Consider the following 18,979-nt stretch of genomic DNA (forward strand, 5'->3'; position numbering starts at 1 on the left):
TTGGAGTGGAGGTTACATAAATATTAGAAAGTGATCCACGAAAACAAAATCTTGAACAAACTTAGTGTGGAGATACTGAATTGAAAGATAAGTTTAAGGACTTGAACTGAAAAAAAAAATCTCAAATTGATGGTGAAAATTTGTTTCAATTAAGCATGGAAAAAGTGAACATCTCACTTGTGTTTTCTTCTTATTTTTGCAATTCAGAACATATGAAGTCCATTCTTTATTGTCAATGTAACAAAAACAACACAAATCTCAACAAAACTAAAGTCCAAAAAAGAGAGAGAGAATAGAAGTGAGAGAGAGAAATACAAATGGTAATTAACTGTATGAGATAAGTTTTATATCTATCTCTTATTATGTCTTCATAAAGCAGTTCTTGATCTTCCGGAATTTTACTGACCACCAAGCTTCTTTGCGAGCTCCAGGAAGAAGTCATAGAGCTTGTACGGGTCTGGAAGAGTGTTGGACACAGTCTCCCTCTCCATGCACCTCTTACCCCATGCCACAATTTGAGGGCACTCTTCCTCCATGTTAAGGTTGCCAAGTTTCTTGTAGATGTAAGTCCAAGCGTAAAAGGGTATGAGAGCAATGTCCACAAAACCAAAGGTCTCTCCCCCAAAATAAGTCTTCTCTCCTAGCTCTGCTTCCAATAGTTTGTAACACTCTAAGAGTTCCTTCTTTGCTTCTTCTTGGGTTTCACCTTTGCTCATACCTAACTTCCTTCCAGTGCTAAATATCTGCAAATAAAGGATTTTTAGACTTAAATTTGCTATGACACTGATAAGATTAATCAAGTTTACAAGATACTACAACAATACATGTTCATAGTGGCTAATAGTTGAACTGACCTTCTTGTCAATGTAGTCAGCCCAGAACCTTGCTTGGGCGCGCTTGTAAGGATCGCGAGGCAAGAAAGGAGATTGATCATTCCAGAGCTCATCAATGTATTGAACTATGTTGAGGGACTCGCATATCGGTTTCCCATTATGGATCAAAACTGGGATTTGCTTATTAACAGGGTTCATCTTTAGAAGTAGAGGACTCTTCCCATTGATCAACAAGTTCTCTTCTTTGGACTCATAGTCTATGCCTTTCTCAGCCAAGGCAATTTTCACCCTCTGTGCAAAAGGGCTGGGCCAGAACTCCAACAGAATCAATTCGTCAGCCATTTTTATGACTCAAACAAAGATTGAAGATTGAAGAAGAAGAAGTGGGTTGTTTGCAAATGGGTTGTGGTATTTGAGATTGCTTATGTTATATGAAAATGAATGAAGTTGGAGCAAGTATTTATAAGACACTTTTGATGGGAAATTTGTTATAGAATTGTCCACTCACGGTCGTCATGGCATGCCTCACAAGTAAGATTGAAGTATGGTTTTTATGCTACAAATTTTGTGGATAGCAGCCCTATAGGAATGAGATCTCTAAGATTAAAGTATGGTTATTATGTTAGAAATTTTGTCCTAAAAATGAGTTGGACAAAAAAGATGACTTTGAAATTCAAATAAATTGGATTCATTCTTTTTTAAGACTACCACCAATGATAAATCAAGTTAGTTTTAAAAAGAAAATGATTTATCAGGATGAGTTTTTTCACCGGAAGTTGGATTTGGAATTAGGGGCTTCCATGAGTTAAGGCCTAGTGCCTTTGCACTTGGACTTCATCCACCTTGGGCCTGTTGCCTGGTGCTCCTCTTCCTAGGGCCCATCCTCGGGCTTTGTACATACTACATACAATTACCACTTACATTTTAAAAAATAAAAATAAAAAATCTAGCGATTCTGCCTTGCCTTGCTTGATCACATTAATAGCAAGATATAGTAAATTAGGGTCTTACAGTTTAATACTTGTCTTGTGCTTAAATCTTATAATTCATAAATAGAAATGCTATATTTGGAAGCATCAGAGAATCCTGATTTAGATTTAAAATTGAATAAAATTTTAAATTAAAATTCTTTCAATTTTAAGTTCAAAACACTAATTCCATATTGTCGAAGGCAACATAAATATTGTTTTTGTGATTAACGATAGTCTATAATTATTTTTATATGAATTTGTTATTTGGTACAAATTAATACGTTTGCATCCAACCCAAGCAACACGAAAGTCCTAAAAGTCATTGAGGTTCGTTCTTTTAAATTCTAGACTCTTCATCTAAATTCTAGAACTAGCTAGAAGTCTTTTCAATTTTTTGACAGTGATGTCAGAATTTGGGTAAAACCTTGGAACTTACTTTGACTTCTTTCATTCTTGATTCCATGTTGATGGCTCACAAAACGTATGGTTTTTTTATTTATATTTTATTCGGATGAGAAATGTGTAGTTCAATCCTCCAAACTATAAAAAGACTTTACTAATTAACTTCTTTTTTTTTTTTTTTCCGATAGGTTAATTAAAATCTCTCTTTTTGATAATCTGATTTTATAAGACTGTAATTCTTACAGTAAATTTTTTTATTATTGTGATAGGAAATGACTTTTCAAATATACCAATATACATGTTTTTAAAACTTCATGACAAGGAGTTTAAATTTGGACGACAAAAAATAATATATATTATTGGTAATAAACTTCACATTTGAACAAACACACACTTCCTTTTTAAGAGATAAAGAAAACACCACTAGCCTAGAATGCCTTTTAATTATTTAAATCCCCTCACTTATATGAACCGCTATTAATATACCTCTAATTAGTTCAGTATGCTTCAATCCTAGTTACAATTAAATACCATACTTGTAATGAATCAATCCCATTCTGAATTGGACAATAAATTGTATACCCCTGTTACTCATGTAACATTTTACATGGAGAGATACCTTTCCCCCCAAAAAAAAAAAAAAAAAAAAAAAAACATTTTATACGAAGAGATAATTATGCCTGCCTTTATTGAGCAAAAACAATATTTGATTACAAAGAATAAAAGAATCGAATTGTATATCCTATAAACAAGAATAAGAAGGCTATATAGCCATGGGAAAAACAATATATGCAGTCTCCTTAATTAAGTGCTTGCACATTCTGGAGGAAGGCCTTGAGGAAATCGATTTGTGTCCGCGCAGTAATTGTATATCATGTAATTCTTTTGCACCCATTTCAGCCTACCCTGGCTTGTGGAGTCCAACTCTTCTGTTAGCCATGCACTGCTGCTAGACGGAGAATTCGAAGTGCAAGAAGATGCACCAGAAGTCCAGGTGCAAGCATGGGCATTGAAGTTCCTGTATGAAGCTGTGAAGGGTGCTTGAGTCCAGTCAGTCTTCACCAGCCCACCCCTTGTGGCCCAGTCGTCCGCGTTCCACAGACTCGAGTATATCCTCATTGGTTGGTTCTTCGGGTATGGTACACCAATTGACTCCGAGTTCTTGAACTCTCTAATGGGTGTACCGTCCACTGAAAATCTGAAATATGGAGAGAAAATTTGAGCTAGAAAAAAAGTCATACATGTATAAATTCAGTAAGCTTTTAGTACGTATATATAACAAGTATACTTACATAATCCGTTGGGGGTTCCAGAGGATGGAATAGGTGTGGAAATCGGCAGTTGGGTCGAACCAAAGGTAGAATTGCTGCTCTCTGTTGCCCTTGCCTTGGCTGAACACATTGGTGTGAAGAATGTAAGGGTCGCCACTCAAGTTCCCCAAGAACTCGAAGTCTATCTCATCATGGGTTGGGCCTTGTGATGACAACTGCAATGGGACACACACAAACATGAGGATTAGACATTACTCATAAGGAGAAGTTATTACATGGTCTCGGGACCATTTACCATTTGACATGTAAACAATTGTGTCGTGTGAAGGGAACTTACGTAGTAGGCGGTGACAGTGCCAGCAGAGTTTCCAGGGACAAGCTTGAGCTGCATATCAATCTTTCCGAATAGATATTCATTCTTAGACTGGAAGCCAGAGCCAGAGGCCTTATCGAGGGAGAGGGTAAGAAGGTCGCCGTTGTTGAGTATCTTAGCACGGCCATCGCCCCAAGTGAGATCAATGTGTTGGTATAAGTTAGCAGCAGATGGAAAAATGAAAGAGCTCAGCATAGCAGATATGAGCACCAATAATAACACTGAAGTTGAAGAAGAAAAGGCCATTGGTGTTTGGTAATTGGTTTTTAGCATATGAAGACCGTTTGATGTGAATGTTAATGAGAAGTGTAGTGTTTGGTAAGAAAGAAATGGTTGTGGGATGATGATGAGAATTGGATGTGTGGGTGGGTTTATTTATAGGGAGGAACGAAATGGGAAAAGATGAAGAGAGAGGGAAAGGCAGAGGCAGGTTCTAACCCATACCAAGTTGTGGTGCTGCGCGGTGGAGGATTTGAGCTGGACACAGATATGGGTATTGGTTGGGGGTGGGTTCAGAAAAGTGGTCTGTTTAGCTGTAAAAAGTGCATATTCTATGCCAAGTAAATGCCAACCCAAACTTTATTTATTCATATGACACGGTTCTGTGGAGTTGTGGTAAGTAGATGTGATGTTTTTGACCAAAGGACAAAAACAAAAATAAATAAATAAATAACATTATTCATCAGCCGCGTCTACAACTCTACTAGACGGGTCTGTAGCAACACTGTCATGAATTAAGTTTGTTTATATTATAGAATTATTTAATTTGATACAACGAGTTTGAGCGATAAAAGATTACATTTTAAATACTTTAACTTTATACTCTTAAAAATTATTTTCGTGTAGTTCATCATACTTCAATTTTAATTACTAAGTTATCATATTATCACCTATCTCTCCATCTTTTAATGAAAAACAAGGGTTAAATGTAAAAAATTCTTCAGGACTACTGAAAAACTTGCAACTAACTCCCGTAAACTATCAAAATTGTAGAAAACCTCCTGAAGTATACAAATTTGTTACAGATCAGTCCTGCTTCCAAAAATGAGCGCGTGAAATTCACACGACAGTAAACTGATTTTTTCGGACAATAATGCCCTTCATGCATACACGCATATATATATATATATATATCCACAATTCTTTGATTTCCAACCATCGGAGGCAATTTGAAAGAACATGGCGAATTCTGGCTTCTGATTCTGCTTTGGCTTCCTCAAATTTGGCGTCTAATCTAGCTCCGGTGAGCTCTCTTCGCGACATTGCCGGCAAACCAACCTGGTTAAGGAAAGCTTTGAACTTTGGGTGGTCGAGACTTGAAAGTGAGACTGACCCACATGACTGATAGACCCAATCAACAAGATAATCAAGTGCAGAATCAATCTGGGTCTTGCTTAGAGTTAGACCAGGCGATGATTTTGGACCACGCTTACGGTGGTGGTAGTGCTGCGAAGCAGGGGAAGGCGAAATGAGGCATAGAAATTGACGAAATTGGTGAAATTGATGAAATGGGTTTGGAAAAATGATGGCAATTTGGGCAAGTTCCTTTCTTTAGATGCTCTGAAGTAATTCTCGTTGTTTCTCGCTTTTGCAGAGGCTTCGCCGCCGGCCGCCATCAAACCCAATCATGGTCAGCCCATCACTAGAATCAGCCGTCTCCACCTCCCTAGCACACCGTTGTCCGTGTTCTGAGCACCGCCGCGAGCTCACCGCCGAGCTTCACCTCAAACGACGCCTTCCCCGTTCCGAGCTTGCCGCCACCTCCATCACAGCCGACACCATCAAAGCCGAGCTAGCCGCCACGAATTCACCATCACAGCATGCTGCTCACCGCCCCAACTCTCCACGACCGAGCCAACAACCAAGCTCCCCACAGCCGGCCGATTCTTGCCCGCTGTCCATCTCCACCAACCTCGCCGGTCAGAGCTCCGCCATCCGAGCTCTCTGCCATCGTCTCCACCAGCCAATTTCTCCACAGCCAAACTCGTCACAGTCGAGCCCTCCCTTGTTCGCCGGCCGCCGATTCAATCCAGCCAAGCTTTCCCCCAAATCAGCCTTTCCTCTCGCTGGCTCCTTCCTAAAATGTATACATATATATTGTTTATATATATATTCCCATTAAGTATATTGTAGTATGATGGCAAACCCCATCCCATGTCCAACAATGGTCACTGTTGGCTTCCCCAAATCAAGCTCTCCTCTTTGATATCTGCAATTTGAGTTTTGAGAGGGGAAAGAGAGATAGAGAACGGTCAACTTTTGGTCCAAGGGTAAATGAGACTTTTTAATTTTCCGGTTAAATCAGTCGCCGGAATGGACTGAAATGTGCAACAAATTCATACTTCAAGGACTTTTTTTTGTAGTTCAGGGTTAGTTACAATTTGGCAATAGTCCAGGGAATTTTTTGCATCTCTACAAAAAAAATGATTATAAAGAATAAAAGTTGTTGTTTTAAATAACTTATATAGTCATCTTATTTTACTAAGTTAGTTATATTGTCATCTTATTTTACTCTTGTCAAATATAACTTCAATATATATTTTGTTTTTTTTTTATTATTTTTTTTTCCTAACCCTTTGCTTCTAATGCAACTTGCTCTATATTTTTAACTTTGTTGGGATTCCCTAGAAGTATCTAATAAAATTATGTCATTACTATGAACTTATGTGTAATCTTATTTTTACAAAACCAAAAATTAGTTTGTCGGTCTGTAATATATATATATATATATATATATATATATATATATATTGGTATTATATTGTGATGTTTCCAAATTTTTGCCATTTTTCAATTTTTCAAAAATTTTGTCGCAACAAGGTCATTTTCGTCTTTTGTCGTTTTTCGTACCTGACGCTGTGGAGTGTGCTGGTTGTGTCTGAAAGTTGTTTTGGGCATTTCATTGAGTCCAAGGCTTTTTGAAATGTAAGGATAGTCATTTTCGTATTTTTTCGTTTTTCGGGCCGAACGGTCCCGTGTGGGACCCGTTACCGGAATTGTCGTGCATAGAAATTTTAATTGGGTCCATTTGCATTATATTTATTTTATTTTATGTGTTATATAAGGTGATGAAAATTATTCAATGTGTATATATGTATATGTGGTGTAAATGAAAATAAAAGAAAAAGAAAAAATAAAATAAAAAGAAGTAGGACCCACCATTAATGGAATTAAGGCCAAAGAGACCATGTTTGGTCTCATAATTCTCTCTTCTCCCGCTGGTATATCTCTCTTCCTCTCAAGCTTTCTTTTTCTTTTTCTTTTTTTTTTTTTTCCACCAAAACTTTGAATCTGGATTTCTCCTTTAATTCTTGATATTTTTGAGTGCCGTTTACGGCAAATTGAAGCTCACGGCGAGATTTACAAGTTGATCGGAGTAATTTCTTGTTTGGTGCCCTCTAGGGAATTCGGAATCTAGGTCATTAATTTGGAAATTTTGGGACTTTGCTTCAATTAAGTGGTATGGGTCTCTAATCCATATATTTTTAGGCTTTTGTGAGTTAATTTCAAAAACATTTATGTTTTAGTGTGCTTAAATTGTGAAATTTCATGTAAATTTATTTACTTGCTATGTGAAACGGTGTGGTTATGTTTCATGTGATATATGATAATGAAAGCATGCTTAATTGATGAATTTTCATGCCTATGGTATTAAATTATTATGTTTATGTGATGCTAAAACATGAATTATAAAATAAATAAATAAATAAATTTCTTACGAAGCATGTTAATTGTTGATTAATGCAAACCCTTTGTGTCGTTAGTGCTAATTTGGTGATTAGAAAACATGAAATATAATTTTAGAAATTTTTATGTGGTAAAGCATGTATATTATTGAATAATAACTTGATAAGCATGAATTTCTCTATTTGTACAATATTGAGATATATGAGACATTCATGCATAGCATTGGGCATGAAAATGAGAAAATTGTTTTGAAAGGAAAAAGTGATTTTGGGACTAAGTTTTGATTAAAGTGATTTTTATGAAAACCCGGTCACCACAGAGTCACCAAAGGGCTGTGGTGTTAATATAACCTAAAGGGAATTAGGGAAACACCCTAACGTGATTGAGCTATCTGCGCCCCAAACGATGCCACGGGGGTACCAAGGGTCAGGAACAGTAGTCAATCCTTCTCTCGTGTCGTTGCGGAGTCACCAATGGAAGCGTTATATTAACAGTTTGAAAAGTGATGGATTTAGATTTTGGAAATGGGGAGTGACATACATGGCATTGCATTCATAAACAGCATTGTTTGTTTTTGAACTTGAAAAGTAATGTTGTATTCTTTCCCGACATAGTTGACCCTGCTTCCTATTTCTATTCATTGTTTGGATTTACATAGTCACAAGAGGTGTGTCTTAGGCACCACCTACTGAGTTTTATGCTCACCCTATTATTATAACATTTTTCAGGACAGGGGAAAGAAGTGGCGGATGGCGTTCCACTACATACCTAATTTGGATTAGAAGATCATTTTGCTATTTTTGTATCCAAGTCTCACTATTTTTGTAAAACTTAGTATATTGTATTCTGTATGGAGACTTATGGACTCTTGTTATTGTAATTATATTCATGAACTGTAAGTAGATGTAATTGGAGTAAAATTCTAGTATGTGAGTATGGAACTATGTATAAGACAAGTACTCCTTTATTCTGGATGAATGGGTTGATGGTAATGGACTATTTTGAGGAGGTTGTAGATGTTGTTTTGGGAATGTTTTATATTATTTGCATTGTGTGCTGGAACAGGTTAGATAAATTTTAAAGGTGCAAGAGAGGCCATTGCATTTTTATGCATTTAAGCAAGTTGGCGTAGGACCGTTTTTAGCAGAGGTAATGCCAATTTTTTTTTTTTTTTTTTTTTTTTTAATTCGTATCAGTTTAAGGTCATTACATATAATGCTTACTCTCGATGTGGGATGGGACAAATTGTGATACTAATTATAAAGAGTCTAGTGTTTCACGATTTGATCCAAAAATATAAAGATATTAGGTGCACCCAACCCATTTATATACGTTACATTTTCCATTCTGGTTCGATATGGGATGGAACCAACCTCTAACATCAATAATCCCCTTTTCTCTAACAAGGCAATTCTCACTATAAAGACTAGGACAACAGAGAAATAAAGAAATAAATGTTCGATATGGTTATAATCTGAAATGAAGTAAAATGCACGGATGAATAAACACACAAGTTGGCCAATTTTGGAGTGGAGGCTGTATGAATAGTAGGAAATGATTCACGAAAACAATAATTCAATCAAAAAAAACTCCAAATTAAATTTTTTGCAAACCCATTGTAAATTATATAAGAGTGGTAATCATCATCAATTTAACATTCTCAGTCTAATGATCCAGGAGTACTTTTTTTTCATAATAGTCTCACTGCCAAGAATATATATATATATATATATATATATATATATATATATATATATATATACCTTTGAAAAAATATACATATATGAAAGACAAATGACAAGTCTCAAGAATATACTTTAATTTCTAAATGTTTAATTACTTGGGTAAAAAAATATATATGTATAAAGATTTTTGGAGTTCATCGAGACTAGTTATTCCAAACAAAGAGAATGAAAATCTTAGACGAATTTATTATGGAGGAACTAAATTAAAATATGGGAATTACAAGAATGTTTCAAATTGATAATGGAAAATTGTTTAAAGCAAGAAAAAAGTGAATATCTCATTTGTATTTTCTTCTCGCAGTACAGAACATAAAGTCCTGTATTTATTGTAAATGTAACAAAACGAACACACCTAAAAAAAAGTACAAACACGAAACTAAACTCCAAAAGAGAGAGATTAGAAGTGAGCGAATTCCAAATGTCTGGAAGAGTCTTAGACGCACTCTCCTTCTCCATGCACCTCTTAGCCCAAGCCACAATTTTAGGGAACTCGATCTACCTCCCATGCTAAGGTTGCCACATGGTCTGGAAGAGTCTTGGCGAGGCTTGAAATTTGTAAAATGCCTTCTGGTCCAGCAAGATCTCCTCGTTGTCCAACATTTCTACAACACATGATATACAGTTGTATACTTATATGGTAAAAGTTTCCAAACTCCAGCTGAACAATGTTTAGTACAAAATAGACTATGAATAATTATCCTATAAACCATGCTTATCATGCTCCCTCGTCGTTGTACCACGTTTGGTTCATCCACGCTAAAACCTAAAAAGTTTTTATGAAAAATGTGAGCTCAAAGGCCCAGTGAGGCTTGAACAAAAGCTTTGAAAAAAAAAATTACAGAAGGACTCACTTTTAATAATTTATTAACTGTAAAATAATATTAATCATTCCAAAATAAAAAATTCAACTAAACATGCAAGTTAGATGCAAAATATAATTAACTAAACATTTATATATTAATTAATTCATATTTCAAATCTCCCCTTAATATTTCATAATACAATAATATCACATCCACTTTATCTTTAGTGCCACTGACTGCTTGTCTAACTTTTGTTTCGTCTTTAGACTTGCACTTTCAATCCTGAATTAAAACTTCAATGATTTATTTTACTCTAAAAATAGATATTTAACGTCTCACACCTATACAATTAAGAAACATACTCAAAATAATCAAAATCAATCCCAATTCGCCTCTCAAAATTCACCATAAATCATGCAACATAAATTTAATAGTGAAAAAAAAAAAAAAAAAAAAAAAAAGAACTTTATAAGTTTATTTCATGAGGTCCCATCCTATTTATGTGCCAATGACGTTATAATGAATGATCAAAATATATACAAGTGGCTATCTAATTAGGTTCTAGAATATTATGAAAAATATCTAGAATATTTACCTCTCTTATACAATTCTAAATAATTACACAAGTTAATGCACCTCTATACAAATCTATAGGATTTTAAAATATCATGGGAGTATGTACATCACAGTTGTCACGCTTGTGTGGCATCACATTTATGTGGAAAGTGTAATGTTTTTGACTTTATATATATATGTTATATTTACCTGTGGGACCCACCTGTTTATTAAGTCATGGGGTCATTACAGACCCATTTTTACGCTGCTTATCTCTCTCTCGCTGCTTCTCTCTCTCATTCTCTGGTTTCCTTTTTCTTTTCTTTTTTTACAAGCTTCCATTCTTGATTTCTCCATCATCTCTTAGTGTTTTTAAGTGTCATTTGAAGAAAAACGAAGCCCACGACGAGCTCTACGCGGTTGTACCAACAATTTCAGTTTTGGTGCTCATTTGTGCATTCGAGTTTAGAGACCCCTTTCAAGGGTTTTGTTCAATTTAGAGGTAGAGGCTCTTAATCCATGTTTTTCTTGCTCCATTGTGAATTATATCTCTCTTGTTGTGACAAGCATGTTTAATTTGGAAGTTAATTGTTTCAATAATTATATAAATGATATTTAAGAAAATTCATGATTATGAATATGAGTTGAAAAGCATGCTTAGAGGTTGTCTTGTTGTGTTTAATGTGTTGATAATTCATTTGGAGATGTTGAACATGATGTATGCTTAATTTTGTGGTGTAAAATTCTGTGTTGTCTTGTTGTGTTTAATGTGTTGATAATTCATTTGGAGATGTTAAATATGATGTATACTTAATTGTGTGGTGTAAAATTTTAAATGCCACAATATTGAAAGCATGGGAGATATATACATGTACATACCATTGGGTTTGCATGAAATAGAAGAATTTGCTTGAAACAAAAGGGAAATTTTGGGAAAAGAGTTTTTACGAAATGGTTTTATGAAAACCAGGTCGCCGCGGGAGTACCAAAAGGCCGGAGTGTTAATATAGCCTAGAGGGGACTAGGGAGTTGCCCTAGTGTGGTTGAGCTAGCTGGGCCCCATAATGACGTCGCGGGGGTTCCAAGGGTCAAGAACACTAGCCAATTTTCCTTTCATGCCGCTGCGGGGTCACCAAAGGGCAGGTTGTATTAACAGTTTGAAAGTGATGATTTTCAAATGTGAAAATGGGGAGCGACATCGGCATGCATTTGCATTCCATGGCATTGTTTGCAATTGAGTTTAGTTGAAATGTTGTATTATCCCGACATTGTATGATCCCCATTCCTATTGATCTATTCTTTGTATGGATTCACAAGAATACAAGATGCGTGTCTTAAGTGCTACCTACTGAGCTTTATGCTCACCCTATTATTTAATATTTTTTTATCAGGAAACGGGAAAGAAGTGGCGGATGACTTTCCATCACAGGCCTAATTTATATTAGAAGACTTCTTTTTGCTATTTTTGTATTAAGTCCCATATTTTTGTAAAATCTTAATTTGTTATATTTCGTATAGAGATTTGTGAACTCTTGTTATTGTAACTATATTTTGAGACTGTAATTATAATAATTTAGATTAAACAATATGTAGATGTTCCACCATGAGATGAGCCATATTGAGTTATAATGAACGGATGGATGGGATGTTGGAGTATATTAATTGTATTATGTGTTGGGACAGGTTGGAGGTGTTTTGAAAGGCCAGGAAAGGCTATTGTGATTTTTTTTTTTTTTTTTTTTATTTGAGCAGGTGGTTGTAGTCCCCTTTTAAGGGGAGGTCATGCCAAACTTTTTTTTAATTAGGGTATCAGTTTAGGGTCGTTACAGAAGGTGTTTGGTGTGTCCGGCGCAACAAGAAATTATTAGATGGTTCTAGACCATTAACATTTGATGGACCAGTTAATACAGACTCTCGGACTGAAAAAATGGCCCCACAAGAGTGTATTAATAAATTACAAAGTTTCATGATCAAAGGGTTTTTATTGAATTAGTTCACCAAGTGTCAAATAGACCAGGACCATCTAATAATTTCTCTCCAACGTGTACTGGCTCATTTGAGCTATATGTATTGGACACGTGCGAACGAGTGTTGTGTACTCGATGCACCGTACACCCGATGCACCATTATGTATTCCTTTTTCGGAGATGACCTGATATTATGCATGGGTTGCTGCTGGTCATGCTTACCCCCATGAATTTTTATTTTTATTTTTTACATTAATGGATTTATTTTACAAAATATACTTTTGAAAATCTTTCTTTTCTAAATATATTAATGTTGTGTTCGGTAGGAAGAAAGAAAGAGGGGTGGAGAGAAAATAGGAAGGAATGAACAAATTTCCTTTGTTTGATAAGAATGATACAAGGAAATAAATTAAAATAAGAAGGATGATACGTCCTTCCTCCTTTACAAATTTTCATCCGCCCAAAAATGGGCAAAAGAAATGAGGGAAGACAAGTGGACTGTTATAGAAGTTGTAAATTAAACATTATCCTAAATTATACAAGTTTTAAATTACAGTATTATCCTCTATAAATTACAATATTATAAATATTATTGAATATAATGGTAAAAACAATTAAAATTTTATCTTTCCTTCTCTCTTAACGAACATATGAAATTTTAAGTTTATTCTCTTCTCTTCTATCCAAACAAACAAAAAGAAGGAAATACATAATCTCTTCCCTAGGGATGTATCATCCATCCTTTCTTTCTCTCCCTTCCATCCAATTTTTTTCTTCTCTACCGAACAGAACATAAAGGAAGTTTAGTTGAATGGGAGGTGTTTTGATATTGAATTTTCTCATATGTTTTTTAGACAAAAATACCCCTGTATCTATTTTAATATACCCCACATATATATTTACTCCATTATCAATCTTAGTCGTATATGAAAAAGGGGTTTAGTGTAAAACTTAAATAGAAAAAGGGAGTTTAATATAGTTCACTCTATTTTTTATTATAGTGGTTGGGAATGAATTTTAAAATATACATGTAATGTTTCCGATTTTTATCATTTTTCATTTTCTGAGATTTTCCTGATTTTTTGAGGGTATTTTCGTCTTATCTTATTTTACGTGTCGGACACCGTGGGATGTGCCGGGTGTGTCAGAGTGTTGGTTGGGACATTTCCTTGAGTTCAGTACTCTTAGAAATGTATTGGTTGCCATTTCGACATTTTTCATTTTTTGGACCGGGATGTCCTAGGTGGGACCAGCAACTAAGGCTGCAAATGAATCGAGCCGAGCCGAGCCAAGCTTTGGGTTGCTCGGGCTCAGCTCATTAACTCCAGAGGGGTGCTTGGGCTCAGCTCGGCTCGAGATCGGTAACATACCAAACAATCACTGATTCAAGAAATCGCCATTACCTCTTCCGTGAAATCCAATTTCTATCTCCGACCAGAAAGAAATAAAATCTTGAATTGATGAAATCTTTATTTCCATCTCCAACAAGAAAGAAATCGCACTCCAAAAAAGAAAAAATACATCTCAAACAAGAAAGAAATTGCACTCCAAGAAAGGAAAAATAGAAAAACTGAACAAAATTTAAAATGAAATCAAACCTTTTAAGGTTTTATCCTTAATCTACAATATTGGTGCACTATTCTAATCGGTCGACCTTGAGATCCAATAGAGAGAGATGAGTTCTGTGTTGGCATGATGGAAACCATTGGCAAGATCTTTTGGAAGTGAAGAGGACGTGCTAGACTTGTGCTTCTAGGGTTATTCTTTTATCTTTTTCTAACTCTATCAAATCAATGGCTGGGATAGATTATAAATTTATGGATGTGATTCAATCTTGTTTAGATGATCGATGGGCTATTTAATTACTAGTCTTTGGGCCTGAGCTATTTAATTACAAGTTTTCAGGCCTTATTAATGGGATGGTTAGAATTGGACCAAACTTGTATAGGCTACAAACATCTTAAATACTGAATATGGGCTCTGTGGAATGATATTACAAAATTGCCCTTTTACTTAACAAGCTTGTTCAAGAGCATAATGAACCGAGCTCAAAGTTGCTCAAGCTCAGCTCGTTTACTAAACGAGCCTGAAAATTGAGCTCGGGCTCGGCTCATTTACTAAACGAATGAATCCGAGCTGAGATTAATGAGCCGAGTCCGAGCTATTCATAAACAGCTCAGTTCATTTGCAGCCCTACCCGCAACCGGGGTTGTTGAGTACGGGGGTTGTGTTACGGGTCCATTGCACTTCATGCATTGTTACAGGTTAGATTGTGTGGTTGTAGTTTAATTTATATATAAATATGTATATGTTGTAAAATAAATAAAAAGTTGATTTTATTAAGGTTGTGGGACCACCACTTTAGTTGGTCATTACAAATGACCACATTTGGTCATCACCAGACCATGTTCCTCTCTCTTTCTCGCAACACTCTCTGTCACTCTTCACTTTCTCTTTTTCTTTTTCTTTTTCTTCAATCTAAAAGCTTAAATCAAGGGTGTATCTTTGGGAATTTCATTTTGCCACTTAAGGCAAAGTTGGTGAGCACGTCGAGATCTTCGTTTTGATAGAAGCAAAGTTTCATTTGGCCACCATTTGGGATTTCAAATTTTGGGCTGATTTTGGAATTTTCTTTATCTAGTGAGGTAGGGGTGTTCTAATCCATGACCTCTTTGATTTTGGTGAATTTCTCCCCTTTTATTTGAGTATAAGCATGCTTAACTTAATTATTTTGCCTACGTCTTCAAGGGTTTTGTGTTTAATTGTGTTCTATATGACTAAATGATTGAAATTACTTGTTTCTTGGAATGATATGAAGAAGTATGCTATATTGAAAATTTATTGCTGCATTTTATGTGTATAAATTGCTAAAATTTTATGTTTCTCAAAGTATGAAATGTTTTTACTATGTTCAATGAATTAGATTTCTATATGAGGGCATGTTATGATTAATTTCAATTGATGGAAATTATATATAGTGACATAATTGTATTAAACATGATGGATTCATGCATTTCATTGGGAAAGAAAAGGGGAAAATGTTTTGAAAAATAAATGGAAATTACTTTAGGGAAAATGTTTTGAAAAGGTTTTGCGAAAAACCTGGACGCCTACGAGGTGCCTAGTGGTTCATGGCGTTAATGTGATCTAGAGGAAACTAGGAAGACACCCTAGTGTGGTTGAGCTACCTAGGCTAGAACGACACCATGGAGGTGCCATGTGATCGAGAATAGCTAGTCAATCCTTCTCTCGCGACGCCATAGGGGTGCTATGGGTCGGATTGTATTAGCAGTTTGGAATGGTAAAACAGAAATGTTTCGAAAATGGGGAGCGACATTGGCATGTCATTGCATTGCATTGGCATGCATTGTATACATATGGTTGGATGACCTGTTTTGTAGTTATTAATGATATTGTTGTCATTGTTGTGTTTTTTCCCCGATTGACATGATCCCGTTTACTTTTACCCTATACTTTGTGTGGATTCACGGGGTCATTAAGAGGTGTGTCTTAGACACCTCCTACTGAGCGGCTGGCTCACCTTACCATATTATTATATTTTTCAGGTCACGGGAAGGAAGTGGCGGACAACACTCCTTCATAAGTTTGAATGGGTTAGTGGACTGTTTTGACATCTTTTGTATTTGTGATCTCTTTTTTTATATAAGTCTTGGGATGGCACGTATATTATGTATCGACCTTAGAATTGACCATAGTGCCCTAAGACGATCTTGGATTCGGGTGAAGACCTGGTTAGCGATTCGGACCATCGGGTTCGGGTCATTACAATACAAATTCACATATTTTTATAACTTTAAGGCAATGAGAATAAATTAAGAATATTAATAAACTAGATTTTGAATTAGGACAATTATTTTGGGACCACCAAAATTTTTTTTGTTAGATTATTGGCAAGAAACTTCACACTCCAACACCCAACTTCCACTTTACGAAATAAAAGAATGCACTACTACTAGGTTACAAAGCCTCGCGATTGTTTGAATCCTCACCTTCTTGTATTGGTTACGTGGGTTACATGAATAGATTATGGAAAGATCATTTGAACCTCTATTAATATACTTCTAATTAGTTCATCATGATTCGATCCTAGTTGCAATTAAATACAGTGCTTGTAAGGAATCAATCCCATTCTGAATTGGACAATAAATTATATACCCCTATTACCCAAGTAACATTTTACATGGAGATACCTTTCCCAAAAAAACAAAAAATTTACATGGAGATAATTATGCCTGCCTTTATTGAGCAACGGCAATATTTGATTATTAATTACCTTTTGGCTTTAGTTCGAGAAGAAATAAAATGCAAATATAAAAACGCAAAATGGAGTCTGTAGAGGTTGGCCATGCATGTTTGGAGTGGAGGCTACATAAATATTAGAAAGTGGTCCACGAAAACAACATCTTGAACAAACTTAGTGTGGAGAAACTGAATTGAAAAATAAGTTTAAGGACTTGAACTGAAAAATAAAAAATAAATAAATAAATCTCAAATTGATGGTGAAAATTTGTTTCAATTAAGCATGGAAAAAGTGAACATCTCACTTGTGTTTTCTTCTTATATTTGCAATTCAGAACATGAAGTCCTTTCTTTATTGTCAATGTAACAAAAACAACACAAATCTCAACAAAGCTAAAGTCCAAAAAAGAGAGAGAGAATAGAAGTGAGAGAGAGAAATACAAATGGTAATTAATTAACTGTATGAGATAAGTTTTATATCTCTCTCTTATTATGTCTTCATAAAGCAGTTCTTGATCTTCTGGAATTTTACAGACCACCAAGCATCTTTGCGAGCTCCAGGAAGAAGTCATAGAGCTTGTACGGGTCTGGAAGAGTCTTGGACACAGTCTCCCTCTCCATGCACCTCTTACCCCATGCCACAATTTGAGGGCACTCTTCCTCAATGTTAAGGTTGCCAAGTTTCTTGTAGATGTAAAACGTAGCGTAAAAGGGTATGAGAGCAATGTCCACAAAACCAAAGGTCTCTCCCCCAAAATAAGTCTTCTCTCCTAGCTCTGCTTCCAATAGTTTGTAGCACTCTAAGAGTTCCTTCTTTGCTTCTTCTTGGGTTTCACCCTTGCTCATACCTAACTTCCTTCCATTGCTAAATATCTGCATATAAAGGATTGTTAAGACTTAAATTTGCTATGACACTGATAAGATTAATTAAGTTTACAAGATACTACAACAATACATGTTCATAGTGGCTAATAGTTGAACTGACCTTCTTGTCAATGTAGTCAGCCCAGAACCTTGCTTGGGCGCGCTTGTAAGGATCGCAAGGCAAGAAAGGAGATTTATCATTCCAGAGCTCATCAATGTATTGAACTATGACGAGGGACTCGCATATCGGTTTCCCATTATGGATCAAAACTGGAATTTGCTTATTAATAGGGTTCATGTTTAGGAGCAGAGGACTCTTCCCATTGATCAACAAGTTCTCTTCTTTGGACTCATAGTCTATGCCTTTCTCAGCCAAGGCAATTTTCACCCTCTGTGCAAAAGGGCTGGGCCAGAACTCCAAGAGAATCAATTCATCAGCCATTGTTATGACTCAAACAAAGATTGAAGATTGAAGGAGAAGAAGACGTGGGTTGTGGTATTTGAGATTGCTTATGTTATATGAAAATGAATGAAGTTGGAGCAAGTATTTATAAGACACTTTTGATGGGGAATTTGTTATTGAATTGTCCACTCACGGTCGTCATGGCATGCCTCACAAGTAAGATTGAAGTATGGTTTTTATGCTACAAATTTTGTGCATAGCAGCCCTATAGGAATGAGATCTAATGTAAGATTTAAGTATGGTTATTATGTTAGAAATTTTGTCCAAAGAATGACTTGGACAAAAGGATGACTTTGAAATTGAAAGAAATTGGATTCATTCTTTTTTAGACTACCACCAATGATAAATCAAGTTGGTTTTAAAAAGAAAATGATTTATCAGGATGTATAACATGGGAATTTTTTTCACCGGATTCGAGTTCCGTGTTGGATTTTGAATTATGGGCTTCCATGAATTAAGGCCTAGTGCCTTTTTATTTGGATTTTATGCACCCTGGGCCTGTTGCCTGGTGCTTCTCTTCCTAGGGCCCATCCTTGGGCTTTGTACATACAATTACCACTTACATTACAAAAAATAAATGAAATAATTTTACTAATCATTCAAAAATTTAATCAAATATCAATTTAAAACACTTTTCAAAAATAATTATTATTTAGGACTATTTTTACTTTCCCATTACAAGTAAAAAATTTGAAAAAAAAAAAAAAAACTATGCTTGTTCTTAATTTTTTAATCACATTTATTTGAAAATATTATATAATTAAAATAACTTCTATACCCTGCAC

The 18,979-nt window shown here is 35.4% G+C and overlaps 3 protein-coding genes and 1 long non-coding RNA gene across 4 annotated transcripts; 1 reads left to right on the forward strand and 3 right to left on the reverse strand.

Moving 5' to 3' along the window:
* Positions 1–362: 362 nt before the first annotated feature.
* Positions 363–1,294, reverse strand: LOC132307560 (probable glutathione S-transferase parA). The gene is made up of 2 exons (XM_059805356.1): positions 855–1,294; positions 363–743 (listed from the first exon to the last, which is right to left on the reverse strand). The coding sequence occupies exons 1-2, from the start codon at positions 1,173–1,175 to the stop codon at positions 399–401; spliced, it is 666 nt and encodes a 221-aa protein (XP_059661339.1). The 5' UTR covers positions 1,176–1,294; the 3' UTR covers positions 363–398.
* A 1,394-nt stretch (positions 1,295–2,688) lies between these two features.
* Positions 2,689–4,178, reverse strand: LOC132307558 (xyloglucan endotransglucosylase protein 7-like). Its single transcript, XM_059805354.1, has 3 exons — positions 3,815–4,178; positions 3,499–3,692; positions 2,689–3,404 (listed from the first exon to the last, which is right to left on the reverse strand). The coding sequence occupies exons 1-3, from the start codon at positions 4,121–4,123 to the stop codon at positions 3,011–3,013; spliced, it is 897 nt and encodes a 298-aa protein (XP_059661337.1). The 5' UTR covers positions 4,124–4,178; the 3' UTR covers positions 2,689–3,010.
* Positions 4,179–6,911: 2,733 nt separating this feature from the next.
* LOC132310341 (uncharacterized) lies at positions 6,912–8,568 on the forward strand. The gene is made up of 2 exons (XR_009482592.1): positions 6,912–7,310; positions 8,266–8,568. It is a non-coding gene; the product is annotated as an uncharacterized LOC132310341 (long non-coding RNA).
* An 8,652-nt stretch (positions 8,569–17,220) lies between these two features.
* LOC132307559 (probable glutathione S-transferase parA) lies at positions 17,221–18,306 on the reverse strand. Its single transcript, XM_059805355.1, has 2 exons — positions 17,853–18,306; positions 17,221–17,740 (listed from the first exon to the last, which is right to left on the reverse strand). The coding sequence occupies exons 1-2, from the start codon at positions 18,171–18,173 to the stop codon at positions 17,396–17,398; spliced, it is 666 nt and encodes a 221-aa protein (XP_059661338.1). The 5' UTR covers positions 18,174–18,306; the 3' UTR covers positions 17,221–17,395.
* Between the last annotated feature and the right edge of the window lie 673 nt (positions 18,307–18,979).

The sequence above is a fragment of the Cornus florida genome, unplaced genomic scaffold, assembly GCF_030987335.1.
Source record: "Cornus florida cultivar Cherokee Brave unplaced genomic scaffold, ASM3098733v1 CherokeeBrave_3.0.0_Hap2_Chr05, whole genome shotgun sequence".
Lineage (NCBI taxonomy): Eukaryota > Viridiplantae > Streptophyta > Magnoliopsida > Cornales > Cornaceae > Cornus > Cornus florida.